Source organism: Natrix helvetica (genome assembly GCF_964273705.1).
Source record: "Natrix helvetica genome assembly, chromosome: 1".
In the NCBI taxonomy this organism is placed as follows: domain Eukaryota; kingdom Metazoa; phylum Chordata; class Lepidosauria; order Squamata; family Natricidae; genus Natrix; species Natrix helvetica.
In genome coordinates this window covers 7573895-7586628 of record NC_138548.1, presented here as the reverse complement: position 1 = coordinate 7586628, position 12734 = coordinate 7573895, and the positions used below count along the sequence as shown (strand labels likewise).

The 12734-nt window shown below is 45.4% G+C and overlaps 1 protein-coding gene across 1 annotated transcript in view; it reads left to right on the top strand.

Annotated features, from left to right (window-relative positions):
• Positions 1-502: 502 nt before the first annotated feature.
• SHD (Src homology 2 domain containing transforming protein D) overlaps positions 503-12734 on the top strand; it is a gene marked incomplete at its 3' end in the record, with an annotated part of 61125 nt that continues 48893 nt past the window's right edge. Inside the window, exons 1-2 of the mRNA XM_081937194.1 lie at positions 503-585; positions 5762-6263. Of these exons, the coding sequence (XP_081793320.1) occupies positions 5934-6263 (330 nt within the window). The 5' untranslated portion in view covers positions 503-585; positions 5762-5933. The remainder of the gene's footprint in view (positions 586-5761; positions 6264-12734) is intronic.

The window sequence follows — 12734 nt, the reverse complement described above, 5'->3', positions numbered from 1 at the left end:
GAAAAAGCGAGCCAAGGTCGGGTGGCTGGCTGGCTTTTGAGCTTGATTTATTTGGGGGGGGGGGGAGAGAAACTCGTGGGTGGTGGGGGCGTTGGGGAGGGGGCTTTGCATCGCTTGACTCCTGCCTTTCAAGGACCGAAGCCCCTCCGAGCAGCCTCAAAGACTGAGGAGGGAGCCCATTTCGCCTTTGCCATATTTTGATTTTGATTATATTTTTTTACATTTCACCCCAAACAAGCGCTCAGTTGCAAACAAAGGGGGAGGGGGAGAAGGGGAGTGGGCGACTTGTCCTCTGAAGCCCCTTGGCGGATCGTTCCGTTGCAAAAGAGCCGCCCCCCCTCAAGAGCCAAGGCTGAACTTTATAACTATCGCGGAAGGGGGGTTATATTGGGGGGGGCGGTGGAGAACAAACCAGCCGTCGGAGGAGGATTGGCGAGAAGCGGAGGGAAATGAGCAGCGGAGTTTGGCTTCGGGGAAAGCGGCGAAGGGCTGGCTGGGCGCTGCTCTTTTCTGGATTACATCTCGATTTTTATCCTCCGAGGTTCCCGCTGAATTTCCTTCGGATTTCCTTGTCTGAAGACGCCGGTAAATGGATTTTTTTCCCTGCCTTTCCTTCTCTTCCCGCCTTAATTTTCCTTTCTTTTCCTTCCCTCTCTTCCCTTCCCTCTTTCCTATCCTTCCCTTCATCTGTATACTTCCTTCCCTTCCCTCTTTCCTATCCTTCCCTTCATCTGTATACTTCATTCCCTTCTTCCCTTCCCTCTTTCCTATCCTTCCCTTCCTCATCTATATACCCCCTTCCCTTCCTTTCTTCCCTTCTTCCCTTCCCTCTTTCCTCTCCTTCCCTTCATCTGTATACTTCATTCCCTTCTTCCCTTCCCTCTTTCCTATCCTTCCCTTCCTCGTCTATATACCCCCTTCCCTTCCTTTCTTCCCTTCTTCCCTTCCCTCTTTCCTATCCTTCCCTTCATCTGTATACTTCATTCCTTCTTCCCTTCCCTTCCCTCTTTCCTCTCCTTCTCTTCATCTGTATACTTCCTTCCCTTCCCTCTTTCCTATCCTTCCCTTCATCTGTATACTTCCTTCCCTTCCCTCTTTCCTATCCTTCCCTTCATCTGTATACTTCATTCCCTCTCTTCCCTTCCCTCTTTCCTATCCTTCCCTTCATCTGTATACTTCCTTCCCTTCCCTCTTTCCTATCCTTCCCTTCATCTGTATACTTCCTTCCCTTCCCTCTTTCCTATCTTTCCCTTCATCTGTATACTTCATTCCCTTCTTCCCTTCCCTCTTTCCTATCCTTCCCTTCCTCGTCTATATACCCCCTTCCCTTCCTTTCTTCCCTTCTTCCCTTCCCTCTTTCCTCTCCTTCCCTTCCTTTCTTCCCTTCTTCCCTTCCCTCCCCTCCCCTCTTTCCTATCCTTCTCTTCCCTTCATCTGTATACTTCCTTCCCTTCTCTCCCTTCCCTTCCCTCTTTCCTATCCTTCCCTTCCTTTCTTCCCTTCTTCCCTTCCCTCCCCTCCCCTCTTTCCTATCCTTCTCTTCCCTTCATCTGTATACTTCCTTCCCTTCCCTTCTTCCCTTCCCTCTCTTCTCTTCCCTCTTTCCCATCCTTCCCTTCCTCATCTATATATCCCCTTCCCTTCTTCCCTCCCCTCCCTTCCCTTCCCTCTTTCCTATCCTTCACTTCATCTGTGTACTTCCTTCCCTTCCCTTCTCTCCCTTCCCTTTTTCCTATCCTCCCCTCCCCTCTTTCCTATCCTCCCCTCCCCTCTTTCCTATCCCCTTCCCTTCATCTGTATACTTCCTTCCCTTCCTTTCTCTCCCTTCTCTTCCCTCTTTCTTATCCTCCCCCCTCCCGCTTTCCTATTCTTCCCTTCCCTTTTTTCTATCCTTCCCTTCTCTTCATCTGTATACTTCCTTTCTTTCCCTCCCTTCCCTTCCCTCTTTCCTTCCCTTCTCTTTCTGAAATGCCTTTTTTTTTTAAAAAAAAAATGGTGTTTTCTCTCTCTGTTTTTTGACTCAAACCATTGGCATAGTTGGCACTGGTTTTTTTTTTTAAAGGAAGGTCTTTTGGGGGTGCAATACGTTGGATTGGCAGGGAAGGACCAAATTATCTTTTGCCCCGAAACTGAAAAGTGTGAGCAGTCTTTATGTCCTTAGGTTGAATTTCAAGCTTCACAATCTCCCCACTTCCCCCCAAATGTGATGTGAGCCATGCTGATTTCAACAGGAGGGTGACATCAGGTAGATGTTTGGGTAAGATTAGCATCTTTTGAAGATTCTGCATTTTTTCTCTCCTAAGATTCATCTGTTGAACTTTCGTTGTCTTAGCCAGATGGATTTACAAGGAAAACTTGAAAGTAAATATCCCCACTGTACCAAATCCTCTAAAGGGGACCTGGGAAGGAGGGGGAAATGTAGCCAAAAGCAGAAGCTACCGAACTGCAATTTAATATTTTGTTTAAGATAGGAGCTGTGAGATTATAAAGGATTTGTTTAATGCTTAGGTTTTCTTCTAATGCTGTGCCATTTATAGGATAGAATGATGTCTAAAAACCCAGCTGTTTCCACGGGAAAGAAACACTAGGAATGAGACAAGCCAATGAAGGCTTTTAATTATTATTGGTGATAATAAAAATAGCAATAATAGTAACTATAATAGCAATAACAATATAATATTCCCAATTTGTCAAAAACCACCCTACTCGCAACTGCCTACATATTCAGACGTTACCTTGACAGCTGTTAGGTCCTTGGTTAAGACTTGAACTGTTAAGTTTTTTATCAATCCCAGACTGTGAATCGAATTGAAGATTAAATTAATAATAATAACAAGAACAACAATAACAGCAATTGTCCTTTGTTAGACTGAATTATCAGAGAATTCCCAGTCTAAAGATAATTTCTGTTGGATGAATCAACACAATAATAGAATACAGAATAGAGAATAACAGAGTTGGAAGGGACCTTGGAGGTCTTCTAGTCCAACCCCCTGCTCGGACAGGAAACCCTATACCATTTTAGACAAGTGGCTGTTCAGTCTCTTCTTAAAAACTTCACAACTTCTGGTGGTAAGCCGTTCCAATGGTTAATTGCTCTCACAATTAATTAATTCTCCTCAGTTCTAGGTGGCTTCTCTCCTTGATTAGTTTCCACCCATTGCTTCTTGTCCTGCCCTCAGGTGCTTTGGAGAATAGCTTGACCCCCTCCTCTTTGTGGCAGCCCCTGAGATATTAAAACACTGCTATCATGTCTCCCCTGGTCCTTCTCTTGTAATATATACAATTGAAAAGTTTTATCGATAACGCTTACAACAACCCAGTGAGGTAGGCCACACATTTGAGAAAGCACCTTTCTGGAATTTGTTGAAATCCTAAATGCATTTTTCAGTACAGTGTTATTGAGTTCCTCTTATAAGATTTGGTGGCATCGATTGGATAAATAAAATAAAATATGAAACCATTGCCACCGCAATATTTGCAGAATGATATTGCCAAAACTGGATGTGCCTGGCCTGTTTACAGCAAAATCTGGTTTTGTGTATTGTTGTGAAGAAGTTTGCAGAAAAAAAAAATCCCCTCATAAATCTTTATCCAGCCTTGCTTATTAGCCTGAGATATATATTTTCCATCTGTGTTCTCTCCATAGCAATAATGCCCCCAATGCAAAAAGACCTCCTAAATGGGCCACAGTACTTCATGGCAATATTCTATACGACTCTCTAGGAAGGTGGAGCAAAAGTTAACTATTTTATTCTAAAGACTGGGGCAGTCAAAAAAGGGCAAAATTGATTTGTTGTTGTAAATTGCGAAGTCACGTCCGACCCATCGCGACCCCGTGGACCACATTCCTCCAGGCCTTCCTTTCCTCTACCATCCTCTGGAGTCCATTTAAACTCACGCCTACTGCTTCGGTGACTCCATCCAGCCACCTCCTTCTCTGTCGTCCCCTTCTTCTTCTTTTGCCCTAAATCATTCCCAGCATGAGGCTCTTCTCCAGGGAGTCCTTCCTTCTCATTAGGTGGCCAAAGGATTTGAGTTTCCTCTTCAGGATCTGGCCTTCTAAAGAGCAGTCAGGGTTGATCTCCTCTAGGACTGACCGGTTGGATGGCCTTGCAGTCCAAGGGACTCAGTGCAGGAGTCTTCTTCTCCAGCACCAGAGTTCAAAGGCCTCCATTCTTTGGCGCTCAGCCTTCCTTATGGTCCAACCTTCACAGCCATCCATTGCAACTGGGAAAACCATCGCTTTAACTAGACACACTTTTGATTGGCAGGGTGATGATATCTCTGCTTTTTAGTATGCTGTCTAGATTTGCCAAAGCTTTCCTCCCCAGGAGCAAGGGTCTTTTATAAAATTGATAGCTTGCCTAAATTCAAGTTTTGCTTAAATCACCGTTTTTTAGCTTCAGCAATATGAGGTTCCTGCCTGCCAAATATGAGCAATTTATTCCATGAAATCAAATGTAAGCTTAGATTACTGGAGGGGAAAAAAACCCCGTTGTACAATTCCAGCAATATTTCAGGTAGACCTCAACTTACAACCACAACTGAGCCCCAAATTTCTGTTGCTAAGCGAGACAGTCGTTAAGTGACAGTTGCCCCATTTTGCAACCTTTCTTGTCACGGTTGTGAAGTGAACCGCTGCAGTCATTAACTTAGTAAAACGGTTTTTTAAGCGAATCTGGATTTTGCTTGTCAGAAGGTCGCAAAAGGGGATCACATGATTCCCTAGACACTGTGACCGTCACAAATACGAGTCAGTTGCCAAGCATCTGAATTTTGATCACGCAACCGTAGGGATGCTGCAATGGGCGTAAGTGTGAAAAATGGACATAAGCCATTGCTTTCAATGCCATTGTAACTTTGAACTGTCACTAAATGAATGATTGTAAGTCAAGAACTGTCTGTACAGTTAGATCTATATTAGTTGAAGTCCATATCATATAGTTGAAAATCTCTCTCTTATCTGGATGGATGGAATAATTGGAGGGAGGGATAGATAATAGATAGATAGAGAGGGATGGATGGAGTAAGTAATGAAATTGAGAGAGAGATAAACAGAGAGAGAGGGAGGGGGAGAAAGTGAGAGAGAGAAGGGTGGAAAAGATGAAAGAGAGAGAAAGAGGGAGGGAGAAAGTGTGTGAGAGAAAGAGAGATCTATATTAGTTGAAGTCCACATTTTATAGTTGAAAATCTCTCTTGTCTGGATTGATGGAGTAATTGGATGGAAGGAAAGAGGGAGGGAGGGATCAAAGAATGGATAGATAATGGATAGATAGAGATGGATGGATGGATGGAGTAAGTAATGAAAGGGAGAGAGAGAGAGAATGAGAAAGAGAGAGAGAAAGAGAGAGAAAGAAAGAGGGGGAGAAGTGACAGAGAGAAGAGCAGAAAATGTGAAAGAGAGAGAAAGAGAGAGATACAATATATTAGTTGAAGTCCACATTTTATAGTTGAAAATCTCTCATCTGGATAGATGGAGTAATTATATGGATGGATAGATGGATGGATGGAGTGAATAATGAGAGAGAGAAAAAAGAGAGAAACAAACAAACAGAGAGAAAGAGAGAATGGGAGAGAAAGTCAGAGACAAAGAATGAGAGTGAGAAAGAGATGGAGAAAGAGACAGAGAAAAAGAGAAATGGTCCTAAATCTCTTTTTTCAGTGCCGTTGTACATTCACTAAACGAACAGTTGTAAGTCGAGGGCTACCAGCACAGGGTGAAATAACCACTCCGCTTCCCTTTCCTTCTTCACATCAGGAGCAGTGATGGATAGCAGCTAATCCGGATTACCAATCCCAATTCATACGGATGATGTTAAGCGAGAATTTGAAGATCGGGCTTCGTTCCTAGTTGGCTTGTCCGTCTCACAGGAAATTTGGGGTTGGTGGGAGTGTCCTGGCCGCCACCGACCTCGGATAAAGGGGAACCCATGGCCAAATGGTTTAAGGATTACCTCAGTTTTGGGAGCAGGAGGTCTCCCCCACAGCCTCCCAAACCAGATTACACCGAGAGCGATATCTTAAAGGCCTATCGGGCCCAGAAGAGTTTAGACTTCGAGGATCCCTACGAAGACGGCGATGGCAAAACCGATCCGGACCCGGGAGGTTCTCCAAATAAGGGGTGTGGCTGCAGCGGCAATTTGGAAGGGAAGTACGGGTCGCCCAAACACCGTCTCATCAAAGTAGACGCCTCCGATCTTAACCGGAGCAAGGCCCTCCTTGCCACGGCGGGCGAGGACTTGGCCGTCCCGTCAGATCAGGTAAAATGCGGTTTCTAGTCCCTCTCGCGCGTCCTGGGATGGTTTCGTCCCCTGGGGAGGGGGAGAGGCTTCTGGTTTTTGTTCTAGGCTTCCCAAGGGCATGAAGCAAATCCTTGTCCCGACAAAAAAAACCCTTAATTTCCTGCGAATTCTTCTCATTCACATCCAGCAAAGTCTTTCAAGGGAGGATTTATAGTCACAGACCTTATCTGGCTTGGAGAGCTGCCAGGCCCAAGGAGCCTCAGAGAGTCACAAACCAATTAAGTGAACTAATTGTCTCCTGCAAACTCCACTCCCCTTTCGCTCCCCTTTTATTTCCTCTGGGAGGGGCCATTCATCGTCCCCCTGTGGCCTTACTCCCGAATCAATCCTTGTTCTTTAGCTGTTCCCTTCTCCTGGCAACTCTGCGCATGCGCACACTGGGAACAGGCTCCAGCTGTTCTTCTGCCTCACTGATGTCTGACTCTGAAGGCAGCTGATAACTGTCTGATGGCCCTGGCCCCCTCTCTACCTCCGACACAGAGCCTTCATCAGAGCCTTCCCCAGACTCCAGGACTGGCCCATGTTCCTCCCCAACCTCCTCACTTTCCGAATCTGCTGCCACCTCCGCTGGCTACTGATGGGCCACAACCGTTTTCCGCTTTATTTTCGGGGAGCTTGAGAATTTCACATCCCTCTGGAGGTATTTGTGAGTTCATTTTTTTAGTGGTGAGGGGCCGTCAGTAGTGGTGAAGGGGCCTTTTCCACGTTACTCCGGAAAAAGTTCCCGTGTCAAAGTTGAATGTCATGTACGGGTAGTCCTCGACTTACGATGGCAATAGAACCCAGAATTTATGTTGTTAAACGAGACATTTACTTAAGCGAGATTTGCTCCATTGTATGACGTTTCTTGCCGCGGTTGTTAAGCGAACCATTGCCGTTGTGTAGTAACACGGTTGTTAAGCGAATCCAGCTTCCCTGTGGTCTCTGCTTGTCAGAAGGTCACCAAAGGGGACCAGGTTTCCCAACTGTCATAGGTGTGAGTCAGTTGCCAAGTGTCTGAATTTTGATCACGGGACCAAGGGAATGCTGTAATGGTCGTAAGTGTGAAAAATGCCCTTAACTCACTTTTTTTCAGTGACGTAACTTTGAAGTGACACCAAATGAACTGTTGTAAGTCGAGGACTACCTGGACGTTGGGGGGAGGGGTTTAGGGTTATGGGGGACAATAAAAAACAGGAATGTTTTCTACTCTAGAGAAACATACAGGTACTCCTCAACTTACGACCACAATTGAGTCCTAAATTTGGGTCACTATGCAAGACAGTTGTTAAGTGAGCTTTTCTCCATTTTCCTTGCCACAGTTGTTGAGTGAATCGCTGCAGTTGTTAAGTTAGCAATGAGATCGTTAAGTGAATCTTGTCAGAAGGTCGCAAAAGGGGATCACGTGACCCCAGGACTCGGTCACCGTCACAAATACAAGTCAGCTGCCAAGGATCTGAATTTTGATCCCTGCAACGGTCACAAGGGTGAGGAACGGTTCGTAAGTCCCTTTTTTTTCAGTGCTGTTGCCACTTCGAACGGTCACTAAATGAATGCTTGTTAAGCCGAGGTCTTCCTGCAACCCCAGAAGGAAACATTTTGCCACCAAATTTGGCATTTTTCTCTTCTCGTTTCCCCCCGGCGTCAAATTTCTTCCTGATTTCTGAGAATAACTTTCGAGGAAGAATTCACAAAATTGAGTTTTTAACGGGTGCCGTGTTGGCAGGGAAAAAAGCGACCATAAAGTGTTATAATCTTATCTAAAAAGCAGAAAGATACCGAAAAAACAAATTGATGGGATGGATCTTACCGAAAACATAAACCATTTTTTTTTAAAAAATAAATAAAACATAAAAAAACCAGCAACAACATTTTCCCTGAAGGGCTTTGACTAGATCTGTCGCTGCCGTTTTGATCTGTGGCCATCCTTCCCACATCCATCATGCGCTTTTGACACTCCGCTGTCAAGTGGTCTGTGTGTGCCGGTGGAGGGGAAAGGAAGGCAGGCTTTGGGAGAGCAGTTGATGGGCTTCTTTTGGGGGGGGGGCTAGTCCTCATTACATCTGGAAAAGGAGCGGTGGAGAGTAGAAAGCAAAATGGAGTAGCTTCAATACCTCGTCTAGTCGTTCAGGCACCGGATTAGAAACCGAGAGACGGTGAGTTCTAGTGCCACCTTAGGGCAGGAAAGACAATTGAGTGACTTTGGGCCAATCACCAGGAGATGGTGAGTTCTAGTCCCATCTTAAGCATGAAAGCCGGCAGGGTGACTTTGGGTCAATCACCAGGAGACGGTGAGTTCTAGTACTGCCTTAGCCATGAAAGCCAGCAGGGTGACTTTGGGCCAATCACCAGGAGACGGTGAGTTCTAGTACTGCCTTAGCCATTAAAGCCAGCTGGGTGACTTAGGGCCAATCACCAGGAGACTGTGAGTTCTAGTACTGCCTTAGCCATTAAAGCCAGCTGGGTGACTTTGGGCCAATCACCAGGAGACTGTGAGTTCTAGTACTGCCTTAGCCATGAAAGCCAGCAGGGTGACTTTGGGCCAATCACCAGGAGACGGTGAGTTCTAGTACTGCCTTAGCCATTAAAGCCAGCTGGGTGACTTTGGGCCAATCACCAGGAGACGGTGAGTTCTAGTACTGCCTTAGCCATTAAAGCCAGCTGGGTGACTTAGGGCCAATCACCAGGAGACTGTGAGTTCTAGTACTGCCTTAGCCATTAAAGCCAGCTGGGTGACTTTGGGCCAATCACCAGGAGACTGTGAGTTCTAGTACTGCCTTAGCCATGAAAGCCAACTGGGTGACTTTGGGCCAATCACCAGGAGATGGTGAGTTCTAGTACTGCCTTAGCCATTAAAGCCAGCTGGGTGACTTTGGGCCAATCACCAGGACACTGTGAGTTCTAGTACTGCCTTAGCCATGAAAGCCGGCAGGGTGACTTTGGGCCAATCACCAGGAGATGGTGAGTTCTAGTACTGCCTTAGCCATGAAAGCCAGCTAGGTGACTTTGGGCCAATCACCGGGAATTTGTAACTGCAACTATTTGCTTAACAATTGTGGCAGGAAGGGTCTTAATGTCAGGCCTGATTCACTTAACAACCATTGTGCTTAGTAACAGAAATATTGGTCCCAATTCCCGTTGCTAAGCAAGGTAGTTGTTAAGTGAGTCACCTCAGTTTTTATGATCTTTTTTATGACCAGTTGGTTAATTACTGCAGTTGTTAAGTGAGTGATGCCATTGTTAAATGAACCCAACTTCTGCAATTGTCTGCTGGTCAGAAGCTGGCTGGGAAGGTTGTAAGTGGGGATCTCGTGACCCTGGGACGCTGCAACCGTCATAAATATGAGCCGGTTGGGCATGCTGCTACGGTCATAAGTGTGAGGATCGGTTGTCGGTCATGTTTTTCATTGCCACAAAACCCAAGGATGCCACAACCGTCGTAAATCCATGCCAGTTGCCAAGCACCCTAATTTTGATGGTCGTAAGTGCGAGGACCAGTCATATGTGATTTTTTTCCAGTGCCGCCATAACTTGGAACAGACGCTAAACGAATGGACATAAGTCGAGGACTGCCCGCAATTAAGGTAGCTTGTGACTTACGTGCATTTAACGGGCTTCCAGGTGTCTGTAGCCAGAATTGGGTCTTGAGACAGTTTACCCCTCAGGGGTAAAAAAAAGCATTTTTCAAAGAGACCGCAACTGTTTCCACTTTATATTCTCAATTTTCCCTCCTGCCCTTTTTAAAATTATATCCCTGCAGAGGTGCCATTGGAGGCTTCATAAATATGATACTATTTTTGATTAATTATGTAATTCTAATATGTTTACGATATTATTCATGAGCTTGTTTAACATGGTTTAATTTGTCTGCTCCCCATGGAGGCCCCGTCTGCACTGGAAGGGGACTCATAAATAATTCCATAAATAAAATATTGTTGGGTAGGAAATGGTAAAAATACCATTTTATTAGACTTCCCCGTGTCTTGCGCCCCGTTTCTGTGACGCCTGAGATTGATGAGAACTGTAGCACACTACAAGTACTCTTTGACTTACAGCCACTCATTTAGTGACCAAAGTTACACAACGGCACCGGAAAAATAGAACTTCTAACCAGTTCTCGCTACTTAAAACCGATGCATAGTCTTGTGATCAACATTCGGACGCGTGGACCCTGGCATGTGTTTATGGCAAATGCAATGTCCTGCGGGGGGGGGGGGGGTTGTCACATGATTTCCTTTTGTGACCATTTGACCAGCAAAGTCAAATGGGGAAACCAGATTTGCTTAATGGCTGCATAATTCTCTTAACAGCTGCAGGGAGAGAGGGGGAGAGAAAGAGATACTGTAGATAGACAGAAGGTAGATAGAGAGATAGACAGACAGGCAGATGATAGGCAGGCAGGCAAAGAGAGAATATAGACTGGCAGATAGATAGACAGTGATAGATAGTTAGATATTGTAGCTAGACAGAAGATAGAAGATAGATAGATAGATAGATAGATAGATAGATAGATAGATAGATAGATAGATAGATAGATAGATAGATAGAAATGGCACTTAGACTTATATGCTATTTCACAGTGATTTACAGCCTTCTCTAAGCGGTTTACAAAGTCAGTCTATTTCTCCCAACAATCTGGCTCCTCATTTTACCGACTTTGGAAGGATGGAAGGATGACTCAATCTTGAGCCGGTCAAGATTGAACTCCTGGCAGTGGGCAGAGTTAGCAGCAATACTGCCTTCTAACCTCTGTGCTACCAAAGAGAGAGAGAGGGAGAGGGAGAGGGGGAGAGAGAGAGAGAGAGAGAGAGAGAGAGAGAGAGAGAGAGAGAGAGAGAGAGAGGGAGAGGGAGAGAAAGGAAAAAAGAGGGAGGGACACACACAGAGAGACAGATGGAGAGAGGGGGGGAGAAGGAGGGAGGGACAGAGAGAGAGAGATGGAGATGATATGTAGATATTGTAAATAGACAGAAGGGAGGGAGAGGGAGAGGGAGAGGGAGGGGAAGAGAGAGAGAGATGATATCAATAGCACTTGGACTTATATACCACTTCACGGTGCTCTACAGTCGTCTCTAAGCGGTTTTCAAAGTCAGCCTATTTCCCCCAACAATCTGGGTCCTCATTTTACCGACTTTGGAAGGTGGGAAAGCTGAATCAACTTTGGTCAGGATCGAACTCCTGGCAGTGGGCAGAGTTTGTCTGCAATGCTGCATTCTAACCATTATACAGCCAAGGAGACAGAGAGCGTGCACGATAAACAGACAGACAGACAGACAATGACAGATAGATTGATAGATAGATGATAGATGATAGATAGATAAATAGATAGATGATAGATGATAGACAGACAGACATATAAACAGACGGTCACAAAAGCAGAAATGCAAGATATTAGAAAAGCCCCAAGTGTACCCCACTCTCTTTCCATGGGTGACCCTCAAACTCTCATTTTTAACATGACAAGAGAGAGAAAGGATGATCTACTGGTATCTGTGTGGAATGCAGATTAATTTAAAACCAACAATTTCTATCGTTGAGTGAGACGTCAGTTAAGTGAGTTATGCCCCAATTTACATCTTTTCTTGCCCAGAATTGTTAAGGGGATCCCTGAAGATGATAAGTCAGTAACCCGGTCCTTAAGTGAATCCGGCTTCCCCATTGACTTGGTTTATCAGAAGGTCGCAAAAGGGGATCACGTGATCCCAGGGATGCCGCAACGGTCATAAATGCGAGTCGGTTGCGAAGCGTCTGAGTTTTGATCAATGGTCGTAAGTGTGAAAAACGGTCCTAAGTCACATTTTTCAGTGCTGTTGGAACTTTGAACGGTCACTAAACGAGCTGTTGTAAGTCGAGGACTAGCTGTAGGAGAAATATCTAGTTTTAAAATCAAAGCAGCAGAAGCAGCACACAAGTAGTCCTCAACTTAGGACTGGTTGCTTGGTTCAAAGTTATGACGGATTCCCTCAAAAGGCACTGGCTGGGGGATTCTGGGAGTTGAAGTCCACACCTCTTAAAGTTCTTGAGGAAAACTGACAGAGTTGCTTGGGCCTCAAAGAATGGACCAACAAGTCTGCTTGTAAAGTTGGGTTTCCCCGGGTTGTGTGAATCAGGGACTATCCCGAACTGTCGATCCACTTAAAATTTAAGGTTTCTCCTGGTTTCAACAAGTTACAAGTCCTTAAGGGGGGACAAATCCTGGAGGGTGTCAAAAAAGAAAATCAAGATGCTGTGGCAATAAAGGGGGGTGGGCTTCAGTGGCTGTGGCTGCCATCTTGATTTCTCTCTCTGTCTCACACACACACACACACACACACACAATCTCATGGATGCCCCTGCTTGGAGCAAAATGTGTGTGGACAAAAGGCAACACCGATTCTCTTTTCTCTCTTCCTGCCTGGACCCGTTTTGACACGGAGGCGTTTTTGAAAGTGCTATTCTGTTTGGGAAAGT